The sequence below is a fragment of the Micropterus salmoides genome, unplaced genomic scaffold (assembly GCF_014851395.1).
Source record: "Micropterus salmoides isolate LMB-PRFRI ecotype aquatic unplaced genomic scaffold, ASM1485139v1 Ms_hic_scaffold_23, whole genome shotgun sequence".
Classification (NCBI taxonomy): Eukaryota; Metazoa; Chordata; class Actinopteri; order Centrarchiformes; family Centrarchidae; genus Micropterus; species Micropterus salmoides.
Window position 1 is genome coordinate 14,494,240 of NW_024041484.1, and position 20,348 is coordinate 14,514,587.

The 20,348-nt window shown below is 41.0% G+C and overlaps 1 protein-coding gene across 1 annotated transcript in view; it reads left to right on the plus strand.

Annotated features, from left to right (window-relative positions):
- The window catches only part of wnk1b (WNK lysine deficient protein kinase 1b), a 100,815-nt gene that overhangs the window by 71,143 nt on the left and 9,324 nt on the right, over positions 1 to 20,348 (plus strand). The window contains 20 exon segments of the mRNA XM_038738390.1: positions 4,103 to 4,357; positions 6,467 to 6,537; positions 6,668 to 6,818; positions 7,022 to 7,138; positions 7,417 to 7,527; positions 7,730 to 7,781; positions 8,586 to 8,720; positions 9,954 to 10,860; positions 11,068 to 11,387; positions 11,475 to 11,545; positions 12,344 to 12,400; positions 13,679 to 13,762; positions 13,863 to 13,896; positions 14,005 to 14,072; positions 14,540 to 14,827; positions 14,952 to 15,223; positions 15,617 to 15,692; positions 15,786 to 15,915; positions 16,928 to 17,125; positions 17,587 to 17,679. Coding sequence (XP_038594318.1) covers positions 4,103 to 4,357; positions 6,467 to 6,537; positions 6,668 to 6,818; positions 7,022 to 7,138; positions 7,417 to 7,527; positions 7,730 to 7,781; positions 8,586 to 8,720; positions 9,954 to 10,860; positions 11,068 to 11,387; positions 11,475 to 11,545; positions 12,344 to 12,400; positions 13,679 to 13,762; positions 13,863 to 13,896; positions 14,005 to 14,072; positions 14,540 to 14,827; positions 14,952 to 15,223; positions 15,617 to 15,692; positions 15,786 to 15,915; positions 16,928 to 17,125; positions 17,587 to 17,679 — 3,490 coding nt within the window.

Genomic DNA, 20,348 nt, shown 5'->3' on the forward strand with positions numbered 1-20,348 from the left:
AAGTAGCGCCACTATTAAATATATATACAACACAACAATAAATAAATAAACACATCCCTAATGCACACAAGCTGCCACTGGCTCTTGCAGACAGGTGCTGGATTTAATTCAAGATTGCCATACATGTCTGGATTTGTCTTTACAGACACACACAACTACCTGCCTATACATAGTAATTATGCACACTAAAATCTAAGCTGAAGCCAATCTAATAAAAACTGACTCACTACGGCCTTCATGGATACACCTAAGAGTTAGTTTAAGTTCAAAACAAACAAACAACTCTCTGTTAGTGTGGTTTTCCCAGACACTCTACTGTAAATGTGAGACAAACATGGACATAAAAACTCCTCTAATAAGCTCCACATTCAGTGGAAACATAGCAAAGCTCTCTACATAACATTTTGTAATCTACCGCTAAATTTACACATGAATGTACAACTTTTCAGTAGAAGGATCTTTGGGAAACCATGTGCCACTCAGAGGTCTTTTGATTAGGTATTTCTTTGACCTTTCAATTCAGTTATCCACCCAGTCAACTGTCTCAGGCATATATTAACTATGTCAGTTTGATAGTAAATTATAATAATGTGTGATTATTGCATGTTTTGCTCATCTTGAATTGCTATTTTTTCTCCACACTAAACTATTCTTCGTCAGCTCAATTTATTTCTTGTACTTTTCTTCCCATTCTCTGTCTCTCCCATTGGCATGCTGCCTGTTTTTATCACTGGGTTTGTTTTTATATGTGTTTAATACATGCCTACTTGTGCTCGTATGTTTGGTCATATATTTATGCTTTTTGCAACCACAACAAAAATATATGGGGGTGTGTATATATTTGTGTGTGGTTAGTTTTGTGACCTCACTCCATCTCCCAGTATAGAACATCTTTATCTTCTGTACCAAGCGGCTCGGTTTGCTCTGGTCCAGGTACCATTATATATGATGATATACTGTATGTGGGTGCCCGTGTGTTGTCTATCCTCATGGATAAGTGTGTTTATGTGTGCATCTTAGTAAGTAATTGTTCATCTGTGTGATTTGGTTGGTGGATCTGTTTCACATCCCTCTTGTTTTTGTCCTTTTTGGATATAGCTCTGTCTGTTGATGCCTATTGTTAGCAGTTCCCCTTTGTTCACCCCAGATTCTCCTTCTACTATATTATTAAAAGCATGGATAGCAAAGACATGAACACATTGTTATGAAATGAGGATGTTTTAAATTCACTGGATCAGTACTGATAAACAGTAAAAAGTGAATATTGGTAACAGAAGGCAGTGAAGAATACTGGAAGGTGCCTGTGTCAAGGGCAGTGTCCAGTTTTGTATTAAAGAAATTAAAGAAATATTGATATTCTTTAGGTAGCATTCTGTAAATTGACATGTCACTGAGCTGATGTTTATTGTACATCTGTAAAGTGTGCAAAATACTTCACTGTCTAGCTGTACACATGTAATTGGAATGGAAAATAACGTTAAAGTTTCATGTATGTCAGAAGTGCATTTTGTGACAGTATGTATGAAGAGCAGCGGAATTTTATTTATTCACAATGTCAGGTTGGGTTGACCCCTTCAAGTAACAAAAATTAATCCGCTTGCCTGGCTTGTTGGTTTCTTATTCATTATTATTTTTACCTTTTTAGATCTTTGTGTTGTTGAGCATACAGTAAATAGATAGAAAGTACAGAGTTAGTTTATATAAAGGTACCCTGTGGAGTGTTTGAGTTCTAATAGCACTTTGGAGCAGTTTTTTTGTGAGTGGGTGCTCATGTGCACGCAGGTGACGCCACCCACAGTCCTGCCAGTGGTTTCACACTGTTTCACTGCTCGACAGGTGGCTGTAATGCACAGCAAGGTTCTTACAAAGGCAGGTAGGAAAAAGACTGCAAGCTGGTAAACATGGATGTAATAAAAGCAGGTTTCAAACGTTTTAAGAAAAATTGTCTTTTGCAAATGTTTTGAGGAAGGAAATGTTAGACGTCAGGGATTATTCTGGGGGTTTTTTTGTTTTTTTTCAGTTAAGTATTTTTCATCCAGGGCCCCACAGCTTCGAATCTAAGAACTTGTACCTGCTTACCACCTAGTAAGATAGAAACTATTTTTAATCTACGTTGTCTCTAAATCATGACTTTTAAGGAAATCAATTCGTTGGACAATTTCCCCAAAAGTAAAGCTAGGGGAGCACAAAGACTTGCCTTAGCATAGCTCCTTTAAATCTCTTGTGTGTGAGGAAACTAGGGCTGCACGATTTGGAGAAAAAGTCATATTGCAATTATTGTGGACAATATTGCGATTTGCGATTTGATAATAATGGAACAAATGGTACTATCACTGTACTTGCTTGATTATCAAGGAAAATGCACAAAAAGTGACATTTTCTCAACATGAACAAAGTTAAACAATAAACAATATTTATAACAATAACTAGTAAAACACAACCAAGGGAGCGTGTTGCTCTACGGAGGAGGCGGCTAGAAGGAGCAAATATTGGCGCTCTGGCTAATCTACATTAGTCCACTGCAGAGACTCTATCCACAACCTGGAGGAGGAACTAGTATACATGAGTATTGTATGTATTATGTATTATTATAATATTATAACATTAAATAAAAAGTATAATGTTCAGTTAATAGTATACTGTTAGTATAACAATAATAGCCTATATTAATTACTATATTCATTATAATTTCTTTTAAAAGTTTACTATTCTACTACTTGTTGAATATTAAATCCAGTTACAGCAGTTTCAATTGTTTTTTTTTATTTATTTAAATCTCGTGCAAGAAAAAGGCTCTACATTGGTCTCTTATTTGTTAGTGCTACGTACTAACTTGTAAAAAATCATATTGTTCAACATTTGAAAGTTTGCTGTAGTACGTCCTGCCCTACCCAGGCTGTGATTAGTTGGTTGACGAAAAGTGAAACTGACAAGCACGTCGGCTTTATGAAAAGTTGAACATGTTGAACAACAAAAGGCAAAAATACAGCTAACGTTAAATGGCCAGCGAGCCAAACCCAAACCTTCCATATCTTCTCCCTGGTTTCTTCTATCTTACCGCTTCAGCTGTTGACGATGTCCCTCTGTCTCTGTCACAGAGCGACCGGAGCACCGGCATCTCTCTTGGTGCTCCGGTGGCAAGTCCAAATATGTTTTGAACGCTTAGCAGCGGAGCAGGGAGGAGGGTTATGGTAGGTTGTTGTCTTAAAAGTCACTGGCACACTGCTCATAAAAAAATTTTCTGATTGCAGGTAGGCCCATCTGTTTGTAGAGGCACAGGCGAAAGCCCGGTGTGGGTGTGGATAATGAGCAGACTGCAGCGCACACAGAGAAGAGTGTCACACACACTTTAACGTTATCTGTTTTATTAAATCCTAAATTGCACACTTTTTGCGGTTATGTAATCACATGACAGCATCACGGTTAGATTAATCATGCAGCCCTAGAGGAAACATTTGTAGGTAGGTTTTCAGCCCTGTGTTTTTCAGTGTTGAGAGTGTTTCCCATCTGCACAAAGAATTTGCTTGCTCTTTCACTGCCTGTAAACCCGTACTGTACCTTGTCTGCAGAGATCTAAGTTTTTTGTGGTTGCATGATCTTTGAGTCATGTGTGTTTTACACAAATCGTCCTGTCACAGAGTTTGTTGTTTAATTTGAGATGTTGTCACTAATAGGCTTGACCAGTGTTTCATTTGTCTTGCTCCGAAAGTTGTTTGTTGAGGGTCTCGGAGTCAAACGTGTCAGTAATGGGTCAGTGAACCATCGATGGCTCTTTTCCTGATGTCTTTATTTGAACTTGATTTATCATGAAGATCAATAAAGACCCAAATTCACAACCTTTTTTTCTTTCCCCAGCACATTCATCTTTTGATGAAGTCTTTATTATATTTTAGGTTAAACTAAAGACCGGCTTTAGCTCACTGTCCCATTACCAAGGCGACTGACTTGGTAATCTGTCTGTGCTCATCACATCTTGCCGGGTTTCTACTTCCACGTCCTCCCAATGACGTTGCTCCCTCCTTTTCCTCCGACCCGTTCTCTGCCTTATCTACCATCTTCTTTTTCCTTTCTGCCTCTTCCTGGCCCTTCCTCCTCTTCTCAGCCCAGTGTAACTCCATCTGCCGTTTCCTTGGTGACCCTGCCCACTCCGTCGCCATCCCTCCCTGTTACCATGCCGGCAGCGGTTGTGGCTTCCCCTCCCTCTCCTCTGCCTCTCCCTGTTGGGGTGGTGTCTACTATTGTTTCCCCTCCTCCTCATCCTGTGCCCACACCTGTGCCTCAGCCATTGGCCACCGTGGTGCCAATCATCAGTGTAGTCACCGCCCCACCCGATACTCCCATGGAAGCCCCTCCCCAGGTACTGGTTATGGATAGTCAAACCCACCAAGTGGATGTCTTGTTCCTGTTCACTCTGCCCATATTTGTCAAAGTTGAATGCTGTCACATTCTGGAGCCTTGGATTATGAGTTGGGATTTTCAACATCGTTTTTATGGTCCGAGATATGTATTTAAACGGGAGGATGGACAGAAAGCTTTATAGACTTAATATTATGTAATGGGCCTAGTGCAAGAACATCTTATCATATCTTATCCTAAAAGAGTTATAAGTTAGAATCACCAAACTCTCTAAAAGAGATCACATTAGGCTTTTTTTAGGCTTTTCCCTCTCCTTTATTGTGTTACACATCTTTTTTTTGTGCATGTTATTGGTTTGCAAAGTGAAAAAGTCCACCCCAAAGGGAAAACAACGCTCTGAATTGCGTGAAAACAGCTCAATTGTAGTTCAGCCTTTACTTCTACATCTGTGTCACTTCACAAGATGCATCTAAATGCTTGCCTAGTGGCACGCCCTCAAAATGTGCAACTCCCAACAAAGATCAAATAGAAGAGAGATGCTTCCCTCCCTAGCTAAAATGGAGTGTTAAACACACAGGGTTAAAAGAGGAGCTCCAGCAGTGTGCAGTACGACAAAAATATGGTGTTTTTTTTGGAAATTAAACCAGGTAAAATTCTTTCCTGGTACAAACCCTAAATACAAGAGCATAATATGACCTCTTTAACTGCACAAATCATAAATCGCTTGTTTCCGCCTGATGTATGCCACAGTTAGATGCTAAAAAACGTCTTTCTGAAGCAAAGTAGGCCATGAGGGTATTAGATGACAAAATAATATAGCCTACAGTAGGTGATGTTACACTGTCGGTGCAACAGATGACCCTGAGGCAGCTGTTGGAGGTAGAGAACTTTCCTATTGAGTTTATAATATAGTTTCTACAAGTTTATATGAAAATCTAAAATTTAAAGTAATGAGTAAAATAGGAAGCCATTATGATGATAATATGGTGAACAAAAAAATTATATCAAGTTTGTTTTAGTTATATATTTTATTTGAATTAACTTAAGTATCGGATTTAAACTACAAATTGTTTTCTCCCTGTGGAGCAATGCAGACTATCTGCACATGACTCAACACAGGTCTTGACCACTTGAATTCCAAGTGTGAGCAATTCTTTTAAATCACTAGTATGTGGTACTTAAGGACATATCTGTAACCTGCCTACCTACCAATAACCTGCCCACCCTACAGTAAGAGTTTAGATAACCGATAACTATTGTTATCGGTTCATGTCTGTGTTGGGTATAACATGGTACGATCCATGTTTTGTAGCCGTGTGTTAAATGGTACTGTTGAAGTTAGCAGTATAGTATATAGTATATGCATTTTGATGATAATTAATGATGACTGAGAGGCAATGATAAAGGCTGTTCATCGTTATGAGATCCATAAAATGCTGATAGTATGCTGGTTTACTGTTTATTTATATGCTGTTTGTGTTAAATAGCTTTTTTGGCTGGGTTTGAGTGTTGCAACACTGATTTACTTAAAAATCCCACAGTCAAGCAATAATTGTTGGAAGGGTTTCCGGGATTGTTTGTGTGATATCTCTGAGCCAGTGAAAGATTTAAAACATCTGTGAAAAAGAGAAACTTGGTCTACAAATAAATGATGTCTAATGACATTGATCAGTCACTGTCTGCAGATTTGTTCAAAGTGTCATCCTTAGTTAAACTCTGTTCTAACTCAGACCATTTGTTTTTTATTCCTAAGTAATCATTTGTCACTTCATTATGAGTGAGGGCTGCATGTGTTATTGGAGATACTGGATGAATACAATCCAGTTTCTTTTCTCTTTTGTGGCAGTTCTTGCTTGGCTCCTTTTGTTCAATGCTCTAGTTTTAGTTGTTGTTCTGTCCAATTCTGTACTATATAATTTAATTCAAATGAGTCCTTGGTGAAAAATCATGACGGCATTTCTTACAATCTAGTTTGTTTTCTCTCTTACTTTTGTCACACTTTGCTTGTATTTCCAGCCCCCCCACACACAATTTCCCTGGTGTGCCTGGTGATTACAATCATACTGATTGAGTATGTATGTACATTTTCATGTGTCTGTATTTGTTTCAGTCTGTCTCTCAGTCTTCAGAGCTGTCCCAGTCACAACTACAGCCACCTCAAGTTCTCTCATCTATAGAGAGGTAATGGACATTCCTCAAACCAAAGCAAAATTTCTTGATCATACTTAATCTTTTTGACGCTGCCTCTCACTCAGTTCCTATTTACTTCTCTTTCTCTTATTCAATGTGGCCTGTCTCCTCTGTACCTCAGTGGCCACTCTGAGACTTCAGGTCTGAGTGACGGGAACGAGGGAGGAGGAGGTCGCCATGAAGGTCGCTCCACCAAGCGACATCAGAGACGTTCTGTACGAAGTCGATCACGCCATGAGAAGCTTTCCAAGGCGAAACTCAATGTTCTCAATGTAATAGCACATCCTGTAAAGTCATAATTAAACAATAAATCGTCTCATGTACTTTATCACTGTTATTGGTTGTTAGAGAGTGATGAGTTGCAATAAAACTAATGAGAAACTTCTAATCGAGATACTCATCGTTTACGTTCTGTCTCCTTTCTAATTATATTTCTCGGTGTATTTTCTACGTTTGTGTGTGTATGTGCATGTAGATCTCCAACCGAGGAGATAGGGTTGCAGAGTGTCAGCTGGAGACACACAATAGGAAGATGGTGACTTTCAGGTTTGACCTGGATGGAGACAACCCCGAGGAGATCGCCATGATCATGGTACACTCACCGTCACCTGTTTGATTTTCTCAACCACTCTGTCATTCATTCACATTCTCTCCAACCATAATAATGCCTCTGTATAAAGGCTAGAATAGGCTTCACATGACAGTCCTTGTGCTGTGTAGTCTTTGTCATCAAAAACCACTGATGGACACACAATTGCTGTGCACTTGTTCTTGTGCTTTTGTTGAGAGATTCTTCACTAGGCACGAGGCAGAATTATATTTCTGTGTGTGTGTGTGTGTGTGTGTGTGTGTGTGTGTGTGTGTGTCTAGGTCCAAAGTGAGTTTATTCTGGAGAGTGAGAGGGAGTCGTTCATTGAGCAGGTCAGAGAGGTGATAGCGAACGCTGATGAGAAGGGTCTGGAGAGAGACACAAATAGCCAGGTAAATTCATCAATGACTATTTATTTCTTTCTCTCTTTTTTGCGTTTTATCATCATCTTTTAGTTTAGAGTTTCAGGTGCATAGTTTCAGTTGTTTGGGATTTTCATCAAAAATGCTGAAGTAGCTGCTGTTATTTTTTTATGAACTTTTTATTGCTTTTATATAGTGTGTGTGCATATATTGTTGTCTTGTTGATCTACAGATGGCAGGTGATATGGAGCAGCAGATTCCTGCTATATCTGCCCCCATGCCAGGTAAAAACAACAAAATAAAAAAATAACAACGGGGCAACAGGGTGGCGCAGGCTACTGTAAGGCTGTATTCACACTAAATCAGGCGTTGCAGCAGTTAGCGCGGCAAGTAGAAATAATAACAAGAAATCTCAACTTGAAGAGCAATACAATGCCAAGCCACAGCACGCAGATTAACTTCTTTGTACTCCCTCATGGCAGGGTTGTACAGCTCTGGAAAGGTCATCACGATGCTGATCAGTCTCTTCCATCTTCACAGTTGCTCAGAAGCACATTGCTACATGGTAAACAAGGTTCTTGTTCCCGTGGACATCTTCGAGTCTGATCACTGGCTTACGTGATAGGCAACCGCAGTGTGATTTTGGGTTGTGTTTTCTCCAAAAGTTGATTCTGTTTCAGCTTTTTGCCGCAGGGTCACTACCTTTTTTGTGTGTGTGTGTGTGTGTGTGTGTGTGTCATCCCTTGTGGTCCCCACCACTGCACCCTAAACTCACTACCCACATTTAAATGAATCTGACAACTGGCATATTCGCCGCAGCGCCTTATTTGATGTGAATACAGCCTAAGATCCGGCTTTATGTGTCTGTGTCCTTGAGCACAGGACTGAAATATTACCAAATCTATAGATGAGACAGAATTTCCACACAGAGATTTTTCCATAATTTCTCTTCAAAGCTTCTACTTTGCATCCAAAAGCTTCCTGTTGCTTATTTTGCAGACGAACTGTAGTAGGGAATCGTAGTCTGCATGTTATTCTCTCAGATTAACAATTAACCATGCTATTTAATGACGTTCATCTCTTCCCAGACATTCCTCCCTGTGCAACAGCACAAGTGGTCCATTCAGCAGGCCGACGGTTCATCGTCAGCCCAGTACCTGAAGCCAGGCTGAAGGAACAAAGGTTTCCCACCTCTCCTGCCCCTGCACCTCCTGTTGAAACAGGTAAAGGATTGTATTTGTGTGTGTCTGTGTGAGAGAGACCTTTAAAGGTCAGCTAAAAGTTCAAGTATTTTCTTTTCCAAATAAGTATGGTACGTGTGGGGTTTGTTTACAACAAACCATGTTTCTCACCCCATTGGACTCCCAGCAAATAAATTGGTGTTAAGAACATTACAACATTTTGTTGGAATGCTATTATAATGATGGCAAAAAAGAGAAAGAAATTGTAAAATAAGAAGAGCGAGAAACTGATTTTTTCTGTAACTTCTAACACACACAAAAATGCACACATTGTACTTGTCTCCCACACACAGACTTATCAGATTAAGTTGTAATGCTTTTCAAGGAAATTGCCCAAATGCTCTGTCCAAATGCAATAACACACTGGCATTAATTTAAACTGATGCCATAGGATCTTCTGGCGGAACACTGGAATATAAATAGCTGTAGCTCCAATCTTCATTTAGATATTGTGGAATTTTAATATTATTCTATCAAAGTATATAAAAAATAGGTTTTGCATTACACAATGTTCAAAAAGAACTACAGCTGTGGTTCAAAAATGTTTTGTTCTTCCCTATTTTCTGAATAATGCAATGCAAAGGCATATTTTGTTATTGAAATCACATACCTTTGCGAGACAGTGGGAGAGTGCTGGGATATATCACTAGACTTAAAGTAGCCGAACTCACAAGAGGTTAATCATCCTCGACACTCTGAAACCTGTCCATCTATAACAAAGCAATACCTAAACATTTCTTATTAAACGAAAAGTTGACTAAGTGGGATTCAAACCTAGGATTACTAGTAAGTCACTGACATAACCACCACAAGACAGCCTTCTTTGTAACCCAAAAATAGCCTTTAAGACTATTCAACCAATTTAACATTGCACTCCTGATGGACAGTTTAAAAAAAACAATCATCAAACTAGATTTTTTTTCATTTTCAAACTTGTAGACTTCAGCCACAACTCCACAACATACCGGTATGCAGTAGTCCTCCCCTAGACCTGTAAGCAGACTTTGAAGTGTAATATCAGTGGAATTCCCCTTCATCTACTGCACTTCCTTTGATCGTTGCCTTCTTGGACATATGACCTGTCCCATGTGGAAAATTAGACCCAACCTCAATCTTAGAGTCAGTGAAAACAAACAAAGTATTTAACAAGTACTGTTAGGTGAGGGATTATCTCACACCGGGGTGGACTGAAACAGTGTTTCTTTTTTCCCCCAGTTCCTCAGACTGCAGGCCAAGGTTTGGCATTGTCCCAGTCTGCCGGAGCAATCAGCTTACAACAAGCCTTCTCTGAGCTCAGACAGAACCAGGCTCAGTTTGATGCCGGACCCAGCACGGCCCCAGCTTCTGTCTACTCCACCCATCCTCCTCTACAGCCTGCAGCAGCTTCTGTTCCATCACAGGCCAGCACAGTCACTCCTGCTTTGGATGCGAGTGCTGGACTTGTCCCTTCTAATTTAAACCAGGCACAGGAGCAGGTCTTGGAGCCTTCTCTTTCTCCCCCTTCATCCTCCTCCACCCCCTCCTCTGTGCCCGCTGTCTGTCTCAGCCCTCCTTGTTCCTCTTCCCCTCCTCCTCCTACTGTCATAACTCAGTCCATCCTTCAGTCACAGGTACTTTCCCAGGTGCCCCAACCGCAGGGACTGGTGCAGGTCCAGGGACAAGCACAACAGCCCCAGGCTTTCACCCAGCCTCAGTCTCAAACTATTTCTGCTGTCATTGCTCCTTCAGTACCTTCCATTTTACCATTGGCCAGCATCTCTGGCATCCCCCAAACAATGCTCACCTCTCCTCCTCCCGCCCAGACTGTTCCGCTTGTATCCTCCCCTCCCTCCTCCACTCTAACAGCCAGCGAAGTCTCCTCTGATCATCAGTCAGTCTCTCCCACCTCCTTCTCCACTCCTTCCCTCTCCTCCTCTGTCATCCCCACTACTGCCATCCCAGGCCCCCAGCTTGCTCCCTCCGCCGCCTCCCACCCCACTCCCCCCTCCTCCTCCTCCGAAGTGGGGCTCCTGCCGGTGACAACCAATGTTCCTTCAGTCCAACCAACCTTGGTCCACTCCCAGCCGCAGACAGCAGCCCTGCCTGGGCAGGTGCACACACACTGTGGGGAATGTGATGCAAGGTGAGAGGTGGCCGACGCGTCTTTATTTAGTCTCTTTACTTTATTTTCTTTTTAGGACTGTGTACCTGACTCTCCCTTTTTTGGTACCAACTGAAATGTGTCCGTAGGATTGAGTATCGAAAACGGTCAAGTATCAAAAGCTGGCGTGGACTGGCTGATCATCTCCTACTTATTCTCTTGCAAAACATTCATTGATATCTTTCTCAGGTGTGAGGCATCCATTGATTCCCAAGGCAAACCGGACGACATCCAAGTTCTGGAGAAGAAGCTGCGGTCACTCTTCATGGACCTCGGTGGAGGGGTGCCATCGTCCCAGGGAGACATCTTAGCTGCTGACCCTACTTCCGGAGCCCACGTAGCAGGCACCTCGTCCCCGATTGGCCCCTGCTCTACCTCCAGCACATCTGTCACTGCAACTGGCTCCAGCCCGCCAGCCAATCCTCCTCAGCCCCCCACCACCCTAGCTCTGATGTCCCCTGCTCCAATCCAGGGCCCTGGAACACCAATCTCCACCCCTGCACCGATCGGTAGGTAGATGACTATGTTACTGCATGTGTGCTAGTGTCAGTTAACCTGTGTTTTAATAATGTTGCTTACAGACTTCATGATTTCAGTTTCTACAGTCATCCCTGCTTCATCCTTTGGCCAGACCACTCCATCCAAACCCCCCTTATCCAGGGCACCGGTGAGTGATCCAGTTTAGCTATAGACAGCAATACTAGTGTTTTAGATCTAGTTAAACAGCAAATTGTTGTATAATTTATTCCAATCTGTGGTCAGCTAGCAGACCAGTGTTGCTTTTAGGAGAAACTGCCCAGGTAATTCACAGAACTGCACCTTTAATGTTAAAAGTTACAGATAATTTAATCTTAGAAATTACATGTGTTCTAGGGCTGTACTGAATGTCTTTTTTTTTCAGTAAGATTTTGCATAAAGTTTCAAATGTCTGTTATAAAAAAATCTTTAATTTTCAATTGGAATAAAGTGAATAAGCGGATGAAATTAGAGACTATACTAATTTCATCTGCTTATTCACTTTATTCCATATTTTGTTACGTTTTTTTCTTTTCCTATTTTGTTAAGTACAGGAAGACTGAATAGAATTTGTTGGTTGTTATTGTTTTATGGAGGTTATATTAAAAGCACAGATAAACACAGCTACAACCATGTGGGAAGGAACCATATTGCCAGATTTTGTGTGAATGCATGCAGCTGAAGCCACGCATCATCCTGTCCGCTGTGCTTGAGAGTGTGTGTGTGGTGGTGATGGTGGGGGGGTATGTTCATATCTTTGAACTAGTTCATATATTTGAACTATTCTGTGCAGCCCTAATGTGTTCCAAGATGTTTCCACTCACTTTCCTTAAAACTCATCTGGCATGGACATTTCTTTTAACCTTCTCCACAGTGGACTCCTTTCTTATAACCTCCTGTACAAATCTCCCCCTCTGTCTTCTCATCACCTCTCTTTCTCTGGGATTAGGCCAGTTCTCCTCCTTCAGAACTCCTGCCATCTTTCCCTGGACCTTGTCTAACACAGGTGTTTTTTTGCTCATTTGAGTTCTATTTTCAATGCAATGCAATACTGTATTTATACTGAGCCTCTAATGCTTATGATTATAAATCCATGTCGTATCTCTTTTTATATAAATTGTACTTCTGCTGTGCAAAAAGTCATTTCATCCATAGTGCATATTTAATATTTTAACAACTAGTGAAACTTAACATGTGTCCAAACACTGAGAGGAGATACAGATTACGTTATGTCCATCATGAACCCCTCTCACTTCAAAAGAAGATTACGTTTTAAACAACTGAATAAGTGACAGCAGAACTCAACAAGGGAGAAGAATGTAACATAAAGTAGATACATTAAACTACAAAGAAATGCCTCTAGTTTTACTCTAAATGATAAAGGCTGATTAAGAGAAAGGGTAAGGGACATGGAAACACCGTTGGACAGAGAGAGACAGAGGTGGCAGTTGTTGTGGCTGAGAAGGCTGCCATTTAAAAATAAACTTTCCATTTAACCACTGAAAAATAAGATAGGACTTGTAGCTCTTTCATGAAAAATCTGACGTGCCAAGACATTCACTTCTTGTCCCTTACATAACTCTCACGGCCGAGACTTGTCCTGTTTGATTAAGTTAATCCTGCTGTAGTCGAAGTTCGCAAGGGATTTGATTGTTAATGATTTCTTTTTTAATTGCAGTTAAAATGCTGAGGAGAACAGAATACCTTATTAAGCCCGCTACATCACTTTACCTATCTTTGTGTGTGATGGAACAGGAGAGGGGTCGTCCTAATGTCTACACTTTTTTTCTAGACTTGATGAAATCTGAATTCTGCACCTCGTTACTAATTGGACCAAGAGATGGGGATCTATTATGTGTTTGATTTTGATGTCACAGTTGATTGGACCACATGAAACAATGCAGAGTGTAGCTATCAGCACTTGGCGAAATGGTTGAAATCATTATCATGAAATTAATCAGGAAATTTTTTGATTTGTGTCATGATACTTCAATTATATGGACCTATAAAACAATCAAACCGGTGTTCAAATGAATGAATTGTCTTCCACTCTTATGCATTACATCGATCAAACTCCTATTATACCTTACACATATGAGTAAAACGTAAACTTGAGTTAGCTAATTTTGTGACTCTTAATTACATCTGCTAAATGTCGAAAATAATATTGAAATATTGTCCAGCCCTACTAGCCATGCATGTTTGCTTTTGGCTGATCTGTGCTAATCGACTTGAGTGACCAAGCCTGTGTGTGTGTATCTAAAGTGTATCTGTCTGTTTCCAGTCCCAGCAGCCTCTGGAGGACCTAGATGCTCAGTTGAGGCGAGCACTGAGCCCAGAGACGGTTTCCGTCAGCGCACACCCACAGGTACACAAACACGTTTAGATATTATTCTGTTAACTCATACTGTATATACTGTTTCAAGTCACTGACCGCTCAATACATTTTCTCCCCATGCTGTCCCCAGGCCTCTCACAGTGGCATGCCTTCAGTGGGACAAAGTATGTATATTAATAATAATATAATATTATTTTAATATAATTGAATGTCTTTGTCTTTATGTAAGTATTGTATCCATCTGCTGAATATTTGTTACATCTGTCTTTCAGTTCCCTTCTCTCTGGAGGAAGAAACTGTGTCCTCTGCTGGTCCTGCAATTAAACTGGGAAGATTTCAGGTAAGATTTATCTCGCACTACAGACCATACATGAATACCTACGCATTTCCTTTGCCGTGGGTCTAAGGGTAACATAATAAATGTAGCCTGTAATGAAATTAATGTAAAATTCATTTCAGGTTGTGAACACTTCTTCGCCTTGATTTGTTGCCTTGAAGTGAATTCCCCCTGACGGTTTCTCTGTATATTTAAATTGAAATTGTTCACACTTATTACACACTTGTTTGAAATACTGTATCATGAAAGTTTGAGAAGTATATTCCTTACAGGGATAGTGTGAGAATCTGTTCAATTACAAAATGTGGAATTTTATAAAACCTAGAGGTAATACAGGGAATGGTTGGGAAGATCATGGAGAAGTCTTGGACGTTTAATGAGGAAGAAAACTTGCAGAATAGTTAAAGGGAAACAGCTAATTAATGCTGTATGTCTGTCTCTCTGTTGCATTGACCCTTTTCCCTGTTTAGGTCTCGTTGGCTGCTGAAGAGCCTCCTGTCAAACGCCCGGCCTGCACGGAGTCTTCCTCCACCACCTCCTCCTCCTCGTCTTCTTCCTCCTCGTCCTCCTCCAGTCTCTCCAGTCCGGAGAATACACTGCACAAGGAGTCCTCGTCTCCTCTGAGAGGGGGAGGAGGACAACGAGGAGATGTAGTGGACGGACTCCCCCAAAGGACTCTGGGAGGGTCTCACCACCCCTCCCCCCTCACTTCACCCTGTCCCTCCCCTAAACCCACCACTACCATTGGACGCTTCCAGGTATTTCCTGTTTCCTGTTTTTGATCTCTGTAGTAGTGTAATGAGTGAGGGGTTTGTTGGTTACAGGTACTACACTAACTTCCACTAATTCAATATTTCATCCAATATGTTGATATTTTTTCAGGTTACCACCAGCCCCGAGGCCCGTGTTGGTAGATTTTCAGTCAGTCGTGCCCAGGAGCAGAACCTTGAGTCCAGGCAGACGCCTCCCCCCGCCACCCGGGCTGCTAACGGACCCAGTGATCCTGGTCCGATTTTGAGTCCAGACTCCACTCATAAAGCTTCGCTGCCAAATCTAAACAACAACTCCTTCAATAACTCCTACATCAGCAGTGACAATGACTCCGAATTTGAGGATGAAGACTTTAAACGGGAAGTCAGTCGCCTCAGAGAAAAGTAAGTTATCCCTTCCTCTCACAGAAAAGACTGTGTCTGTTGTCAACTCTCTCTCCTTGTACCTCTTCTTTATTAAGATTAACTGCTTTGAAGAAAACCAGGTTTTGCGCTCGTCTTTCTTCTCCCTCTGTACCCACAAAAATAGCTTGTAGTCTATGCTCTGCTTCTCTTTTCTCCTCTTCCTCTTTCCTAACCCTCAAGAGTGAGGTTAACCACCCACTTTCCTTCATTACTTCTTTCACTTGCTCTTTTCTTGAAAACGGATGTTCAGCGCTTCCTAGAAAACTAGACCCTCCACCTCTCTCCTTGCTTCCTCACCCTCATTATCTCTTGCTTTCCTTTGCCTGTCAATATTTTATACCTATATTTTTCCTCTGCTCTTTTTACCACCAGGCACATGCGTGAGATTCAGGCCCTCCACTCCCGCCAGAAGGAGGAAATTGACTGTCTCTTTACCAAGCTGGGAAAGGTAATTCACCTTGGTTACATCTGTGCAGACACTATAAATGGCATCACATGTAGTACGTAACAAGCAATGATTCTTCCTTTGGTCTTGGTGTAGGTTCCTCCAACTGCAGTGCTCCCTCCAGTTATAGCCTTGACTGGCAGAAGGAGACGACCTACCAAAAGCAAATCCTCTAAATCGTCCAGAACCAGCTCCACGCACAGCAGCAAGAGTCCGTTACAACCAGGTAGGCTCTTGTTTAAACATTTATGTTAAAGTGTTGGTTCACCCAAAGACCAAAGAAACATAATTTCTTACTTACTTCTAGCTAAGGCAGTGATTACTTTTATTTGTCCAGATATCCTTCTCTAAGATTTCTGCCTCCACCACAACACAACAGTGATGAATAGACTTTGCTCATAGTACTAAAAATAAACACGTAAAGAAATACAACAGCAACATTTCCTTTCAGAAACAATGTCTCGGTCACTGAAACCGATGTTAAAATGTAATTTGACCAAAAACAATGCTTAATTGCTAATTAGCAAATGTTAGCTTAACACATTAAACATTACCTGCTAAACATCAGCATGATAGCATTGGCATTGTGAGCATGTTAACATGTTGACGTTAGCATTTAGCTCAAGCACCGCTGTCCCTGCAGAAAGAACTGCCTCACATAGCATTCTAATTAAATTCTAATGCTAAATTAAATTCTTGAATGTTGTGAGAAACACAAATGAAATTCCATTCACTTCACCAAAACCTGGACAAATTTATCCAAAAATACAGCAAAGCATAGCTAGATACCACCACAGGAAGGAAATATGTCTTTTTTTTTTGTAATTTGATTGTACTGACCATTTAACCCTGCACCTCTAAACCACCAAAATATTCACCTTAATCTTAAGTCCACTACACTGCAATATGGTTGAAACTTTTACCCTAACGTTACACCATCTCTGTGTTTATGCATCCGTGTGTACATATGTGTGTGTGTGTGTTTATCTGCTTGGTTACACGTGCATGTGGGTGTACGCTGGAGCAGGCTCGGAGCTTGAACATTTCTGATTGCTTTCCCTGTCTGTCTTTCTGTGTGTGGTTGTGTGTGTGGGGGTGTCTATGTAAATGTCTGGGGTGACGGATATCTCATTTGTCCGTTATCTTTGTGTGTGTGTGTGTGTGTGTGTGTGTGCGTGTCTCTGTGGTGTGTCGTTCCTGCCCTGTCCTCTCCTGCCTATGCCTTATGCTATCCCCAGGCAGCACTTTATCCGCCCAGAGCGTCCCCACCATGTACCCCGGCCAGCTGGCTCTTTTAGCCCCAGGAGGATTAGCCGATTCGGGCAGCAGTACTCTGCTCCAGCCACTCAAACCCTCTCCCTCCAGCAACAACCTGTGTTCAGCCTACACCAGCGAGGCGGCGCTCTCTGTGCCCAGCCTATGTGCTCCCACCCCAGGTAGGCATGCCACTGTGAATCCCAGTTTGCAACAGGCCTCATCAGCTTCCCCACAACATAAGAAATACTTTGCATACAAACACAAATGCATGCAGTTGGTTTGTCTTCACTCCCTCACAACAAGACACTTGTTGACACATATTTTTCTGTCTTTCTCTATCTGTTTCTCTCTCTGTGTAAAGCAGTGTGATGGCTAACTGACTGTTACATTCTTTTTATTTCTTCACCTGTGTCTCTTTCCTTCCCTCTCATCTATACCGTTTCTATCTTTCTCTTGTTTATCTCTATTTCCTTCTTCCCTGTTTTTCTCTGTCCTATTATTGCTCTGCTCTCCTCTCATTGTCTCTCCCTTTTGTCTTCTTCACCTCTCCCTCTCTCTACATCTCCCTTCCTTTCTATGCACCTTTCTTGTTTCCTCATCTCTACTCTCATCTTTTTCCTTCCCTCCTCCCTCTCTTCAGGCTGTGTAAAGTTCAGCTGGGGTTCGGAGCGTTTGGCCTTCAAGCCTGGCAGCAGGAGGACGCGCTTTCTGAGTACGCCCTGCTTGGCTCTTTGTGTGTAACGCTTTATTTCTTTGCTCTTCTCTTTTTACCCCTCATCCTTACTTACTTCTGTTCTTATTTTTTTACTCCTGTATCTGTCAAGTCACGGTCGTCCTGTCTTCCCATGGTTTCCTTCTTTGATGGAGGAAGGCCTTCTGCTTCTGATATCACCAGTGTCCTGCAGAAAACTGGTGTCGCCAAAAAAGTCAGCTTTAGTAGAAAACCTTAATTCCCCCAGGCGAAAGCAGCTGAGCATGCAGGCTTATACTTTTGCTCACCTTCACACCTGTCCAACCCCTTCTCACTCTCAAGTCAACACATATGGACACATGGTCAAGACCCCTTGGTGTCAGTTTGTGCCGCACCGGGGGAAGTCCTATAGTGTAATTTTTGAACACTAAACATAGGTGTAGTATATAAATAACTGAAAATTCAGGGTAAGGAGGTGGTTGGGGTGGACAAAGAAACCGAACTTTCATCCAGGAGACTGGTGCTTGTTTCCTGTCTGAAATAAAAAGTGAACATTGATTGTTTTTAGTTAAGTTACTTAAGTAACATTACTTAACATATGTAACTTAACCAAACCATGATGTTTTCCTTATCCTAACCAAGTAGTTTTAGTGCCTAACCTAACCAGATTGCAATGTTTTGTTAACGACTAGTTTTATTTTAAATCGGACCGGATGTTATATATGTATTATTGCTAACTAGACCAGACGTTGCATATTAATTATTGCTAATGTTAATGTGACTGCTGAGCCCTGCATCCAAACACAACGCTAGAGGGGTCTTGACGAGTTGGGAATGAGAATGTGTTCACCTGAGAGCTTTCTCGCTGTAGCATGTAGGGGTATAAGTACCCAAAATGATGAGCCAAACTAACTTTCTAGCTAAAATCAGAGCCTTTAAACTAGGTTTGCTACCTTCTGTAGGTAAAAATAGCAGTTACCTGCTTATTACTCCTTATTTTAACTACTACCTTACAAGCATCCTTATTGTATATGTTGGAGAAAAACGGAAAATCAAAGATAAGAGCTTACTGCAGGACACAGAAAGTTAGCACAATGACACCCTAGAGCTTCTCATAGTCATCTTCACTTACTTTTTAATATTTTTCCCCAATCTTTTAGTCAGTTTTCTTTCTTTCTTTCTTTCTTTCTTTATTTTGACATAGTCTTCCAAACAAATCATCTCTTATCACATTCAGTGCCCACCTTTTGGCTGCACCAGCATTGTCAAAAATAAAATAATGGCATCATAATTGAAAGGAAGGACACAGCAAAGTGTTTACTGTCTAAAGTTATACTTTAAAAGGCTGGCATCAGAACAAATTGATCTGCCTTTTTCATTATTACCTGTTAGCTATCTAGAGGCCATGTGATATGTACCAGCCAAATCACAAATCACCAACTGTGATTCTATAACATAAAACATATTTACATAAACCAGCGCAATTAGTATTGCAGTGTAGTTGACTATTGCTAAAGAAATGCTTATCAAAAATGGTGTTTGGTTTCATGAAAAGCTATAGGATTATAATTTTAATGTCGTAGCCATTAGTGCAGTATAACCAGAACTGATTGCATAAACAAAAGTACTTGAGAAAGGGACTGGTTGACAGCAGTTAAAATGCACATGGATTGTGCCAGTAGCTTAATTATGCTGCACATTTACATTTTAGTCATTTAGCTAATGCTCCATGGCAACCTCCTAACAGTCAAATAAGCTTCTTTGATAAGTAGCATTGTAAGCAGCTGGCAGGATTACAGTCATACTGTACAACATACAGTCCATTTCATCTCTAGTCCTAATAAGTTAGAGATAGATGATACAGTTTTGTGTGTGTGTGTCAGTCTGAGTTACAAATCCTGACTGCTTCTGTTTCTAACCTTCGCCTCTGTAAAAACAAGCAGGCTAATTAGGAAAGACAGTTGAGACGACTGACGATTTGAGATTTCTGCCATACAGTTTTTTTGTTTTTATAAGGAAATGTAGTCTTTGTTTTAATTAAACTTGAGTAATTGCAATGACTGATTTATTTATTTAGTTTTTTATTTTTATTTAATTTTTTTCCGTGATAGAGAAATTGTTTTTCTCTAATCATATTATAATCATAATATGTAGCTTTAAATGTTTTTTGCTTATTGAAGGGATGTTGCTCTCTGAACCCTCTGCAGCTCAAACCCTTTTTCTCCCTCCCTTACTTCCCTCACTCCCTTTCCTTACACCCCTCTCTCGCACCTGTTCCCCTATTACTGCACTGCCAGGAGGGGAAAGAGACAGACCTGGGTCTTTCTTTTTATCATACCTTTACCGGACGAAAAGTGATGTAACATTGGCATTATGTTCATTTATGTAAATGACCTTTGATATTAGCCTGAAAGTAAGACTGAACTGCCAATTTCTTTCTATTTAATCGCTCAAATCAGAGATTTGTGCAGCAGTTCAGAGGTCTGGAAACTGGGTGTATATGTATATATGAATATCAATTTGGACCCAGTTCTGGTGTGTCCCTGTGAGCTGTAGAGAGGACAGAACCAGGGGTTGGTTACCCAGAAGCATCTTCAAGCCAAAGCAGACTGACAAGAGTTTGCGGCAGTGTGCAAGGACAGTTTAGTTTATTTTTAAACACAAGTATTATCTTCAGTCTTTGGCTTCCTTTGTCAGAAGAAAAAGCATAT